The sequence below is a fragment of the Nycticebus coucang genome, chromosome 9, assembly GCF_027406575.1.
Source record: "Nycticebus coucang isolate mNycCou1 chromosome 9, mNycCou1.pri, whole genome shotgun sequence".
Lineage (NCBI taxonomy): Eukaryota > Metazoa > Chordata > Mammalia > Primates > Lorisidae > Nycticebus > Nycticebus coucang.
In genome coordinates, this window is record NC_069788.1 from 41338877 (window position 1) to 41352863 (window position 13987).

At 51.0% G+C, this 13987-nt stretch overlaps 1 protein-coding gene across 2 annotated transcripts in view; it reads left to right on the top strand.

Annotated features, from left to right (window-relative positions):
• BTBD9 (BTB domain containing 9) overlaps positions 1–9643 on the top strand; it is a 478407-nt gene extending 468764 nt beyond the window's left edge. For both annotated transcript variants that reach the window (XM_053603528.1, XM_053603529.1), the window contains one exon: positions 3888–9643. In XM_053603528.1, the coding sequence (XP_053459503.1) occupies positions 3888–4085 (198 nt within the window). In that variant the 3' untranslated portion in view covers positions 4086–9643. The remainder of the gene's footprint in view (positions 1–3887) is intronic.
• The last annotated feature ends 4344 nt before the right edge of the window (positions 9644–13987 follow it).

The window sequence follows — 13987 nt, forward strand, 5'->3', positions numbered from 1 at the left end:
ATGTGAAATTTGGAACAGTGGTTTATAAATGAATTGAAGTAGAAATATGGAAAAAATAGTGATGCAGGAAGGTAAGCATGGAATTTATATTTTCAGTGTAATTCTACAATTGATAGTACATTTTCTTCTCTGTGAACTTGATTCCACAGTAGAAGGGCATGTGTATAAGTCACATGTGCTTGTGCTTTGGGGTCGGGGAGAGCTCCCAGGAGGAGGCAGGTCTTACTGCCTCTGCCCTGCCTTCCTCACCGAGTCCTCCCTCGGGGAGAGTGACAGGTGTCCAGCCTGCGCCCCTGCATCCTACCCACACCGGGTACCAGTACCCTCATCCTCTAACCAAACAGGCTCTTACCCAGGAATGGACTCACCAAACACTGGCAGGTCCAAAGTCCAGTGGCTCCTCAACAGCCAGCAGGCCCTTTAGAAGGAAGTGGGTAAGCTCACCATTCTCCCAGCCCAGGACCAGGTAGGGCCAGCTGTGTGTCCTGCCCTTTATGGCTATCCAGATAGGGTCCAGACACCACCAGTCCTTTCCAAGCACATCACTACCATCCACTTACACATTTACAATCTGGTCTTGCCATTTACACCCAAATGGCAGCTTTACTAGTTACATCATGTTAATTGTAAAGTGAAAATTAGCCTCTGACTAATTTTGGAAACTTTGACAAAGTCTGGAAGCCAGAGAGAAGCCCTTGGGATTTGTGGGGCTTCATGGAGAGCCTGGTGCTCTTCTAGCGCTGCCCTCTGTGCTTGTTCTGCAGCCAGGAGCTGCTGGTCCTCTGCCCCAGGCCCTGCCCCATCACTGGCCCAGCACACCATTTTTCCTAAGGCTGTCTTATGCTATCAGGCCCCTAAGAATCTAGAAATTACGCTGAGGCCATCCACTCCCTGCTACCAGCCTCTGCCCTCTCTGTCCTTGCTCCAGCCTCCTGTGCCGGCTCATCTCAGCCAGTTTGGTAAGCTCTTGGATTTATCCCCCTTCTCTATTCTTTGTCTTTAATAAGTAACCAAGATCTATACATTTCTCTTTTTAAACACCTCATGTTCATAGACCATAACTCTGCTCTTGGCTTCTGGGGCCTCCTATTCAAAGCTCTCACCTGCTCACCCTGCTGTACAGGGTAGTGTTAGGCTGTCTACCCTACCCCCATCCCTCCTCCCCACTGACCCCCACTGTCCCCCCTCAACCTCCTCCCCCCTCACTAGCCCCATGTCCCCTTCGTGCTGGCCCTGCCTCCTCCCCACTGTCACTCTGCCCCTCTCACCTTATGAGTTGTTGATTAGATCTTCTCTCTTCAGACACCAGATCCCTCTTTCCTCCCCAAGGTCTTCACTCATATTATTTCTCTTGCCTGGAAAACATTCCAACCCTAACATCATCTTCCCCTCTAGGTTCTGACTATTATCTCTTAAAAAGAACTACATCAAGGGCTTAGAGATTCTCCTGCGTGCTATAGAGCTATCTATGGCTGTCAAACATTTTGTTTGACTATCACCCAAAAGAGCTTTGAACCTTTGAACATTTTAGACTAAGATGTAAAGTATTTCATCATGAGTTTAAATAATTGTTTTTGTTAGTAAGAGAAAAATATGTCTATATGATAGAAGATGAGGATTGACTCACTATTGGGGGTAAATATTTTATGGCACGATTTGATAAAATAGAATTTAACCAATTGCATAAGGCAAGCCAAAGCTGAGAGTAATTATGGAAAAGTTTTATCCATGGGTTTTAGCTACTGTATCTTGAAAATGTTGTCCTAATTCTGGAAAAGTTCCAGTTACACTTAAAAGAATTTTCATCACTCATTTCCACTTTAGTTGATCTGAATTCAGAGCATCTCACTGGCTGAGCCTCCCCATCACGGGGTTCCAGGCGGTGGCTGGTGCCTCATAAACAAAGGCCGCCCTTGGAGTTAGCACACGGGAGGTCTGTGGGCTCCACGGCAGCACCCACAGCAACAGTGGGTAAAGGCAGCCTGTCCTTGAGGTGGCCCAGGGCACTGCAAAATCAGTCACACTCTCAGGCAGTTTTAGAAAATATAGAGTTTGAGTATCTGGAAATTGATTGCCTTAAAATTGCCAGCTTGCTCCTTGGAAAGTCAATCCTCCTCCCCTAGACTAAAGCCCCACTGTAGAGGATGGGATTCCTACCCTTCAAAGGGCACAGGACAGGCACCCAGGGAGTGGAACTCCAGAAGGATTTGGTTGTGAGATAGTGGAGAGAAGAAAGTCATGTGTGGCCTTGGGGGGGTGGGGGGCGTGGGGTGTGGGGAGGCAGCCAGCATCCCTCACACTCCACACTGACCCATGGTTCCTCTCAACACGCTTCTCCTGCACCAACAGCTCACACTTACATGTCCAACCCACCACCCACCCCCACCATGATGCATATTCTCAAGGTCAGGGCCATGGCTCACCCTTGCTTGTTGAGCACTGTGCTATGCCCTGTTGGCAGGGTAACTGCCTGCGCTGAAACAGGGTTCACCATGCTTCCCGACTGACCAACAGGCAGTAAGCAAGCTTTTCCTGGCTCCTAGAGGGGAGTTGAGGGTGTTTATACAGAGTGTCCCAAGCCACGGAGGGTGGAAGTCCATTCCCCAGCACAGCACCAGCAGGGTCTAGGTTCAGCCCTTGCAGGGCCAGGGAAGTTATGCATTTGGACCTTACTCAAGATAAGTGCCCTGCTGGCTTTTTGTAAATTACAGCTTAATTGAGATGTAATTCCCACACCATACTACTCCCTCATATAAAGCGTACAATTCAGTAGTTTTCAGCATACAGTTCTCGCCTAACACCACTGATAGGTTCTTAGAAACTGCAACTTTAAGCAAAAGGATGTGTAATGAAACTGATTTTACTAATTGACTTAAATAAGAATTAAACATCACTGAACTTCTAAATAAAGACCAAAACACTTCTAGTAGAAACCAGTGAAATACAAAAAAAAAAATTAGCCGGGCATTGTGACACCTGCAGCTGAGGCAGGAGGATAGCTTGAGCTCAAGGTTCAAGGTTCAACCTTGAGTTCAAGATTGCTTTATGCTAGGCAGGGGCCATGGCCTCAGTCTAGCCAGGGTGACAGAGCAAGACTCTGTCTCAAAAAAAAAGAGAGAGAGAGAAGGAAAACATTGAAATAAACATGACCTGTACGTGTATTTAAGAAAGATTAATAAAAACAAGTAAGATACTTGTTTACCCAGTTATTCCAGTTCAAGGGTCATGGTGCTGGAGCTTATCCTGGCAGCTCAGGGTGCCAATGGTAAACCAGCCCTAGACAGGACACCATCCCACGCAGCCACACTCACTCAGACTGGGGCCGTGTAGACACGCCAGTGAACCTAACTTGCACATCCCTGGGATTCAGGAGGATGAGAGGCCAGTGTGGAAACTCCCCACAGACAGACAGTGGCCCCAAGTGGGAGTTGATTTTATTCATCAATGTTATAACAAAATGACATATTTGAGGAACTACTGTCCATAACTATACAGAGCTGTGCAACCATCACCACAGTCAACTCCTCTTGACTTTTAGCCCAAGTGCCAAATACAAAACTAATTTAAAAAGAAAACGAGCCCATAAGACAAAAGTAAGCAAAAATGCAGGACTCTACTATGAACATTTTATGGGAACCCATGTCATGATGTCCATAACTTGTGGACCACTGGTTCATTTACTTCATCCTGACTGATCAAAATGCATTTACAACCTTCTGGTACTGTCAGGTATCTGCACCAGGGGCAGGGGGCAGTTGGGAGTGAAAAGGACCTCCTCTGACTCCCACGTGGTAGTCCCCAAAGCCTGGCAGGATCGGATCCCGACCGGGCCAGCTCTGAGGTCGCACTGACCGTCACTCACGTGGTCTTTCCCTTTTCTCACCCAGGTGTTCCACTGTGTCCACTTTGAGTGTCCAGAGCAGCAGAATAGCCAGAAGGAGGAAAACAGCGAGGAACCAGGGACAGGGGACACCAGCACAGCTGGTCAGCAGCTTGACCCTCACGCCCTGCGGGCCCCCGGTGGCAACTCACTGCCCTCCAGCCCAGGCTCCAACTCGCACTCACCCAACCAGCAGCATCAATAAAGGAGGCAGTGGGCCTGTGGGACTCGGTGTGCCCTGACACGGCAGGAGGTGGCGTGTTCTCCCTGAGCAGGGGCTTTGTTGATTGCCTCCTCCCACCCCCGCCCCTGCCCCCGCCGACCCAGTTTCTAGGGAGGAGCAGACCTGGCTACAAAAATGGACACAGACAGGTTTTTTTCCCCAAGGACAGAAAGGGGCTGTTTTGTTCGTCTCAATTTGTTCAAATCGGTCTGGTCTCCAGGGGGAGAAAATGGGTCTTCAATCTTCATCAAGTCCACCATTAACACCCTACCTCTCTAATCTAACCCAGGCAAGGGAGCAGAGGAGTAATAGGCACGTGCTGGAACACAAGCGTGACCCATGAGCGCACCAGCAGAAGAGGAAGTACCAAGCTTGTGTTACCTGGAGGCTGTTTCCAGACAGCATGTGCCTGTGTGGAGCACATCGCCCTGGCAACTGAGTGGTTTCTACTCTCTTAGTTATTCTCCATTTGCTGAATCACAGGTGTTCCAGATCTTTTTGAAATGCTTAAGCAGCAAATCATTTGTTTTAGTCCCATTTGACGCTGTAATTTCCCTTCCTTAGTTTTGCCAGGGTGAGCGTGAGTGAGAGCAGGGACACTCGCTTCTCCACACTGAGGCACAGATGCAGCCGTCACAGTGCCTGGTCCGAAGAGGAAAAGCCTCAGAGGAAGTTCAACAACACACACAATGGGCAAATCAATTTGTGGACACTGGAGTTAATAGTCACTCGAATCACTGAGTTATTAACCTGTCATTCCTGAAACATATCTAGCCGTTAAGCTGGGGAGGCTGATGAGGAAACAGTCACCATGCCAGCTGCGAAACATGTCCCAGTCCTGGCCTGCCCAGGACTGGCACCTGGCTCATCTGCCCTCCAGTTTTGTTTAGCACAAGCTTGGGAGGCAGCCCCTGCTCGGCAGCTTTGGAGTGTCCGAGGTGGTGGCTGCAGTGCCCCGCACCGCAGGACTCACCTGGGGCTGGAGAACAGCTGCTCTAGGAAGCTTTTTTCCCCGATCTCATTGCAAGGATCTCATTTGACTACTGAAGCTCAATCTGCCGTGTCTCCAACTTGATGACCTCCATCCCAGTGCGACTGCCCTCCCAGTAGCTGCTGGGTGCTATCTGCCTCTCTATCTCCTGACTCTGGCCTCTGCAGTGCCAGCCTGAGAATGTCCTCCCAACAGTGTGGCCAAGCCAGTGGTACAGGGGTCCCAGGGTCCTCAGTGGTCCTGCTACCTCTGAGAGGAGAGGTGAGGGCTCCAGGCTTGCCTTCTGGTGTCTCAAAGACATTAGCAGGGGGTATAGAAGAGCCAGCAGGTCAGCTGTTTTCTCCTAGTTTAAATTAGTTTGGAGGGATTTATCCATAAGGGAGCATCCGAGGGTGCATGATTAAATGGGAAGGTTCTCTTTCTGTGAACACAGAGCTACAGAAAGCAGAGGATTGCCCAGGTGGAGAGGAGCTGCTCCTGGGGGCAAAGCTACAGGTCCCCCCCCCACCAGAGTGCCAGGCATTCCATATAGGAGATGGCAAATGGTAGGGTGCCTTGCCCACCACAGGGCCCTCCAGCATGGCCATTTTCTCCGTCAGCATCTGCCCCCAGTCACCAATTAGCACTGATGGCTCCTGCCCGCTCAGCACTTCCTTTAAGGTGTGTTCCCTGCCCACATGGGGACAGAGGAGCCAGATCAGTCAGTCATATCAAGGGCAGAGTTCAAATGATTTGAAAGACCTATTCAAAGACTTCTTTTTAAACACTGAATTCACCTGTCCAGAGGCCCCAGGCCTGGAGCGCACTTCTGACCTGAGGAAGAGGAGGTGGGCTGATGCGGGGCTGGGTGTCTGCCCCTTCCCTCCTATCCTTAGTTTCCTATGGTATAGGCACCTTCCAGACCTCTCTCCTGACTTCTGGCACTTTGAAGATGCCCATTACCGAGCAGCACCCGTTACAAAGCTGGTGGGTTCAAACCCAGCCTGGGCCAGCTAAAGCAACAATGACAACTGCAATAAAGATCCCTATTAGCAGATGAAGAAAAGTAAGGGGACAGTGGCGAGGCACTAAGCATAGATGTTAGCAGGAAGGACTGAAGGCAGGCTCCCGCCCCCCACAACCCCTGCTGTGCTGGAGGGAAGGACTCAGGGGACCCCATCGGGTCTGCCTTCCTTGCCAGGCTGGGGGAGGGTCCTTGCTGTGCCTTCTGATTTGGGGCAGGTGGCTCTTGTATATCCAGCTTGGCCTGGACACCACTGTCAAAGTGTGTCACACTAGGCACAGGGCAAAGCCCTCATTTCCAGGGAACAGAGACGAGTAGGCAAGACAGGTCCCCAGACAGCAAAGAAAGGGGATATTGCCAGAATCCCTGTCTTCATTTTTTACCACTTTGGGAGAGTAGAAAGAAAACATCGCTGTTGCTTTGGGGGAAAGCTTCCAAAGTCACCTTTGACAGCTCTCGGGAGGGCCATTTGGGGTGGACTGAGCCACCACCAGGCAGGGTATGTACAGAGGCAGGGCTCCTAGCAGGGCAGGAGTGGGTCTTGCTGTGAGCATTTGGGACATGGATGAAAGCGTAACAGCAGCTACGGAAACATCTCTTTCTCACACGCATGCACACACACTTGTTTTCCTGTTTTCTGAGTGCTTTTTCTGTTTTTATTCTTTTGGTTTTAGTTAGAACCATGAGCCATGATGGTTTTCAATTGCTCTTTAAAAATTGTCACTTTTAAAATCTTATTAAATGAAGGGTCAATTCCTGACAAATACATTTAAAAAGTGTTTTATTCCTAGAAGAGCTGGGAAGAGAAATGATTTTCAGCAAGGGTAGGATGTGTTTGTTAGACTGATTCGTTGGCAAAAAAAAAAAAAAAAATGAGTTTTTGAATAGTGCAAAAAATTGCTCAGTAGTTATGCTGTCGTCCAATTGTCAAACTGCTGTGCAGACGGCTCTGACCCAGTCAACTTCACCTGCTTTTTAATCTAGAAGATAACAGAATTGTAATCACTTATCCTTTCTGAAGCCAAGGGGGGAAAGGAAGGCCTAATCTACAATAAAAAGTAGAGCGTTCGCGTGCTGAGGGCACTTGGTAATAAAGAAACAGAACTTTCCCCATGGCAGACTTCAGTTAAGAACCTCCCTTTGGACTGGGAAGAAAGGTATCAAAAAGGAAAAGAAAATTAAATTTGCCTTCTTGCAGGAGTTTCCTCTCCTTAGCATTTGCTTCACAGTGTTATTTGCATGCTGCCTTCTACGTGGTGGCCAGCCCTGCAGGATGGCCGGACAGTGGAGGCAGTGATGGGCACAGGCCACGCTCCATTTATTTTTGCATCTGCAGCCATCAAGTCTGTATGTTTGTCCTGACAACAGCCCCAGCAGGAGTTCCGCGCTCGTTAGTAGCCCTAGGAATTTACAATGCAGTTCATGGTTCTGTGCCCCCACAGGTTTTATTATTATAATATTAAATTAGAAGTCATCCTGGTGCCTGGCATTTGCTCTGGACTTTGTAGAAAGAGAGAAAGGAATGGCTTAAACTGCTTGAGGGACAACTAGAAGCTCCCATCTTTTTCCCTGACTCAGACCCAGACAATGACTATCCGGGGACAGGATTCTGAGCCCCGGTTGTCTGCGGAGTGAATGGTAAAGAAGGTGGAAGGGTGAGGTCCGGCGCCAAGTGGGCCGAGGAAGCAGGAGCAGCCATGTCCCCAGCCTTGGGGCCAAACTTCGCTCATCGCCCAAAGATAGACAATGAAGATTGCCAATGAAGAAATGACAGGAGAAGCTGCCTCAAATCTGTCTCCCTAACTAAGGGAGATCTTGGGCTTTTAAAGGAGGACCACTTGCCTTGGAGCAGGTCGTGGAGTATTCATTTTTCTTTAGGAGAGGGTTGAGAGGGATGGTGGGTCTTGGTGTCATGAACTCTGCCCAGGGTCCTTCAGAATCTCAGCTCGTTTGTCTTGCCAAAAAGCCATTATTTCTGGGACTGACATTTGTTTCATGGGGGGGCATTAACAGAGGTATCTGGCTTCCAGCTGGCAGAGGCGGCAGCTGTGCTGTCCTCCCAGGACACTCAGGCACACGCAAGCTCCGTGTCACTCCAGCCAGGACTTTCTGCTGGGCTAAGGCTGCAGCAAGGGGGCACAGAAGATTCCAGAACAGCCACATATATACTTGTTTGAAAATCACAGTTCTCTTTTTAAATTACTCATTAAAAAAAATTACACAGGTACAACCTGCTCGTGTAATAATGTCCTGACCCAACAGAAGGGGTAAGGGTGCCCTCCTGTCTGGCTCTGGGTCCCTCTGGACCTGCCGCATCCTCTTTTGCTACTCCGAGCCTTGCCCCTGGCCAGAGGGGTCCCTGCCCCTGCCTCCAGCATTACAGCCTCTGCCAGGCCAGCCCGCTATGCCCAGCAAGCCTCTAGCCAGAAGACAGACCAGATGCCCGTCAGGTTAGCTGCTGCTTTTTTTAAAGAATCGAAATATTTATTCCCCCAGAGGCCTTCTGGCCTGAAGACTCACAATCATCTACTCGTAATTTATGATAAATGTCTCAGAGCATTTACCATTTGCATCCTTGAGTATTTTTAGCCCTGAGCAGGGAAGGTGGGGGAGGCGGCAGAGGCTGGAGCCTCACCCCTGCACCTGCTATTGTCTCCTTGGCAGAGGCTCCTCCACCTTCTTCCCAAGGCCTTGGAAGGCCAGCGGCTCCTCCAGGCGGAAGGCACCAAAGCAGAGTCTCTGCACAGTGGTGGAAGCGGCAAGAGGGCCCCTCTCTGTGCCCTGGGACACTAGTGACACTATTACAGTCCAGTTGTCTGCCGCCCTGTTGCCTGCTCGCTGCCACATGAGGCCCAGGGGATTGTGGCCAGGACAGTGTGGGTACCTATCTGAGCAGCATTGGGGTAGACAGCATGGCTTCTCCTGAGCAGTCCCCATAGCCCCAAGTTCCTGGTTGGTCTTTGTCCCGGTCCCCTTCCATCAGAGCCTGGGGGTTTGACAGGACCCCAGGGTGGATGGGGCTGGGACTGGATAGGCCTTGGGAACCTACAAGTGTGACAGAGGTTCCTGGGGCTCTGGGATCAGCCGTCCCCAAGTGGCTCAGGGTGGTCTACCCCAAATGACCTTCTGAGAGGCTGCATCTGATCTCAGGAACAGTCAGGAGTTTCCCCATCAGACTTTTCCTAGTATGTCACTGCAGCCACCCTATTCTGACCCTCCCGAGCCTGGGATGGCAAGAGGAGAGCGGCTGGCTCAGCCTCAGGGTGAAGGCGAGGGCTCTCACCAAACGTGTGTGTCTAACCAGGATTCATCCGAGAACTGGAGCTGCCTCTCCCTGGGGGTCTCTGGACCCCCATTCCCAGGCTTTTTGGGGATGGGCAGTGGCCCTGCCAGGTCAGGTTGGCTCTTCTATTCTTGGAGCCTTGTCCCAGATGCTAAAGAAGTCCAGGGGCAGTGCTGCTGTGGGAACTCAGACCGTGTGACACCCTGAGCCTGTGTGCGTGCTGCTGTGGGTTCCATGTTACAAATAAAGTGATGATGACTTCCCGTGTCTGTGTGCATGTTGTCACTTTCCACATGACCCCCCTGCCCACAGTCCTCTCACATGGACACTGCCATCCTGCCCTTTCTCCACTGGCCTGGACAGTGATGGGCGCGCTGCCTGGGCTCCCCCGTTTCTCTGATTTGGGGGTTGGCAGACAGCACTGCCGCCTCCCTCCCACCCGGGCCCTGAAGTGAGGCTGGTTATAAGCCCTCTTACCTGTCCTGTGGGGATAGCCAGGCACGGGAGGAAGGGTTTGGGCCGTGCTCTGACCCCTGCATGGCCTCAGCATGGAAGAGCCGTCCGGCTCCTCTCCACCACCACCCCATGGGCTGTTCAATGCCACTTTTGGTGAAAAGAAATTTCCCTGTCACCTTGAACCTAGGCCTACTTCCCTTGTCAATTCCCTCGCTTTGAGTGTGGCCCCAGCTGCCATCTTTCTTTGTCTCTCAGCTTCTACCTGACAAGCCATGAGTATTTGATGGAAACTTCCCCTGATTTAGTCTCTGGCAAGCCCCACCCTCCACCAGGAAGGCCTGGACTCCATGTGGGACGCGGGGATGCGCACGCAGAGGTCAGGTAGGTGTCTGTTCTGTGTTTTCTCTTCAGGGAACCTAAACTCAGGACTTCACATTTCTTCTGTTAACAACCACCTCTGCTGGTTTCAGCTGAGCTCTGGAGCTGCCATGTGGCCAGCCTCAGGTTGGTGTTAGTGCTGAGCAGAGGAAACCTGACGCAGAGCCGCTCACACTCAGGCCACAGACCCCCTCTCCCCCTCAGCCTGTCATCTGTTGTCCACAGGATGGGAGGGGAGGAGCAAAAAGACAAAGCAGACCCAGCCTTCCATGGCCCTCAGGACACTTAAATTCCACCGGGAGGGGCGCACCATCAGAGGGCAGATGTGGACCAGTGCCCTGTGTAGGCGTGGACGTCGGGTTGAAGGCCAAGGAAGTTTACAGAGAAGGTGGCAGCTCAGCAAAGCCCTGAGAAGCTGAGGAGTGGGCATGAAGACTCATGGCCCTTAGGGGGCCCTTCTAGGAGAGGTGGATGGGAAGGCCAGGTGGCCTCCGGCTGGTGTGAGAAATGAGGTCTCATTGGGGGGGTAGCTGATGTCTTGATCTGACTCACACCATAGCAGGCTCACCTGGCCCCCAGGAGGGCGTTCACTGCAGGGGCAGCCGGGTGGGAGGATGGGGCAGGGGAAGTGGGGCCTGTTCAGCATTGCTCCACGAGGAGGGTGACAGACAGAACAAGGTTGACCCCGAATGAGATCACCTTTCCAGGCGGGTGTGCAAGGCTTGGGAGAGGTCCACCTCCCACATGTTGCATTTACCAAAGAGAGGCGGCCAAGGAGCCAGGCCTCAGGAGCGCAGGAGCTTCTGTTCTGGAGTGGTTTTCTGCCTTGAGTCTGATTGTGAGCTCTTGTGTGGGTGGCTGGGGCCTCACTTTCCTTTTTCAATGTTTACAGTCCTTCAGGGGGGTTTGTTGTTTTAGAGACAGGGTTTCTCTCTATTGCCCAAGCTGGAATGCAGTGACATCATAGGCTTCTGGTAACCTCAAACTCCTGGGCTCAAGCAATCCTGCCTCAGCCTCCTGAGTAGCTGGGACTGCAGCTGCCTGCCAGGACACTGGCTAATTTATGTTGTGTAGAGAAGGGTTTCTCTGTTCCCCAGGCTGGTCTTGAAACTCTTGGCCTCAAGTGATCCTCCTGCTTCTGCTTCCCAAAGTGATAGGATCACAGATGTTTGCCATTGAGCCTGGCCCACAATCCTGTTAACACAATGTTCTTTAATTTTGGTAGGGTTTGATGGCAAACTCAAATTTTGCAATAGCCTTGGCCTTCTTCCATTAACAAGATTTCCCTACCAATGCCCAGTGGTTATCGTGCTTCGTCCCTCCCCAGGGTGTACTTGCCCAGGACTTACAAGGATACACATTTTATTGTCCCCGCACCTACTTGGGGCCTCAAAACTGTACATTCTACTTGTTTCACCTGCACAAAAGGTAAAACACATGTTGCCCGGCCTCACTCCCTCCTTAAGTCATGACCAGAAAGGTACATGGTATGAAAAACAAAACAGAACAGAAGCAAGGAGGGTGCCAGGAGCTCAGGCAATGGTGAGAGACAAGTCACAACTGGCCTAGGTCGTGGGCAGGCTGGTGGGGCACTTGTGTGTGAAAATACTGCACAGCAGAGATGGTGCTGCTCCCCACGCAGGGCGGCCGCAGCTCCGCCGTCTAGGGCAGAGCACAGCTGAGGTATCTGTCCTTCCCCAGCGCCTGCTCAGCGGCTCTGGTCCCCCTGCCCCACAGCTCAGACAGATGTGAGGTTTTCTCACCTATCCAATGGTGCTAACAGCAGCACCTCAGAGGACTGTGAAGATTAAACAAGCGTGTATGTGTGTGTGTGAGAGAGAGAGAGAGGGCGGGCACGTGTCAGCTGTCCTGATGATCTGTTAACATTATCCCATCTGAATCAACACTTTCTGTCTGCATTTCCCCTGTTACAGAACAGTTCTAAAACCCCATTCTGCAGGCAGGCACATTTCCTCTGAGCCTCGGCTCCTCCATCCACTCCTCCCCTGGGCATCCCTTCTGGCTGCGTCTCCTATCCTTTCTGGGTACCCTTTGGAAGTGTGGGCTCTACACCCCCTGCACCTGTGCCTCAGGGACCTGGTCCTTGGGAGTGGGAAAGGCCTGGTGCATTATCAGCACTTTTCCTTTTTATGGCTAAACTGTCTGAGTACACCATACTTTACCCCTTCATCCCTGTGGACACTTGGGGTGCTTTTACTTTTTGGCTCTTGTGAACAGTGCTGCTGTGAACATGGGGGTAGGTGTACTTGTGTAAGTCCTGATTTCTTACACTTCTTTCCTTTTTCCCTAAACATCCCTTGAGTGTGCGTGTGCTAACTCCTCTACAACTTACTTTTTGAGACAACAGCAAAGTGTTTTCCACAGCAGCTGCACCACATTACATTCTCACCTGCAATATGCAAGAGTTCCAGTTTCTCCACATCCCTGTCAACACTTGTTGTTTTCCACTTCTTATCACCATCCTAGTGGGTATAAATCGCCAGACTTCTTGTCAGCCCTGAGTTCTTGAGACACATGTCTCAAGAGAAAGCCAGGTGGGAGTCTTATCACGTAGGTATGAGATCCTCAGAGCCAGGATGCATCACCCTGTTTTGTGCACTGTTCATTAGAAGTAAGTCACTAAGTCTGGCCAAGGGGAAGGGGCTCCACTTATTGATGGTAGAAGTGTCAAAGAAGTTAGAGAAAGAATGTTCTGAAATCAGGAAATTGCCAGTTCTCATTCACTCCCTTAGATTAGTGGTACCCAAAATGCCCACCTGTGACAGGAGCTTATACCAGAGTCAGCACACCGCTTCCTTCATCCAGGAAGTCTTTCTTGTCCCCTGACCTAAACTGAGTGTTCCACCCAGAAGCCAGCAGTAAACCTGAAGTCACCCTGTGACCTTCACTGAGCCTCTCAGCCCTCAGTCCGCTGCCAGGTTTTGAAGCCCCGAAGTTTATACAATTTAAGAAGTCCCTCCAGAAAAAGAATAAAAATTATGACTACAAAATTAAGTTCAAATGTGAAATAAGAAATGAGAAAACAATTCAGAACAAATTACACATCTTGTAAGGTTGACAAACACCCAACCATCAACAAAATGCAGTGTTACTTGTGACATGCCCCACAGATACTTCCTATCTTTTTTTTTTTTTGAGACAGAATCTCACCTTATCGCCCTGGGTAGAGTGCGGTAGCATCACAGCTCACAGCAACCTCAAACGCTTGGGCTTAAGTGAGTCTCCTGCCTCAGCCTCCCAAATGGCTGGGACTACAGGCGCCCAACACAACACCCGGCTGTTTTTTGGCTGTAGTTGTCAGGCCTGGTGCTGCCTCCTGAGTCCTGCTCCACATCCTTCTCTGCTTACTGCTCTCCTGGAACCCTCCTGCAGGTAGCACTGAAAATGGCTGCAGGGGAGGCACATTTCTGAGCCCCCTAAAGACCTTTCTTAGATATTGCTTTTGTCCTCCCTCTCAGTGACCCCTTCTCCGGGGTTGAGGGGGCTGTTTGTGGTTCACTGTATGTGGCACTGATGGGCTCCCTTAAAGACCCCCAGTCCCCTTCCCCCATAGCTTCCTGCTGCTCCCTGCCATCCTCCCAGGAGGGTTTCTTCTTTCCGTCATCCCCTCATCCTCCTGTGGATTTCTGTGGGCATAAAAGTCTCCCTGAGGCAACAGGAGTGTTGATGGGAGGCCCGCTCCTGCAGGGCCAGTGAGGTGTGTGGGTGCTCGCCCCCCGCACCCGTGTTCGAAGGCCGCCAGACCCTTTACT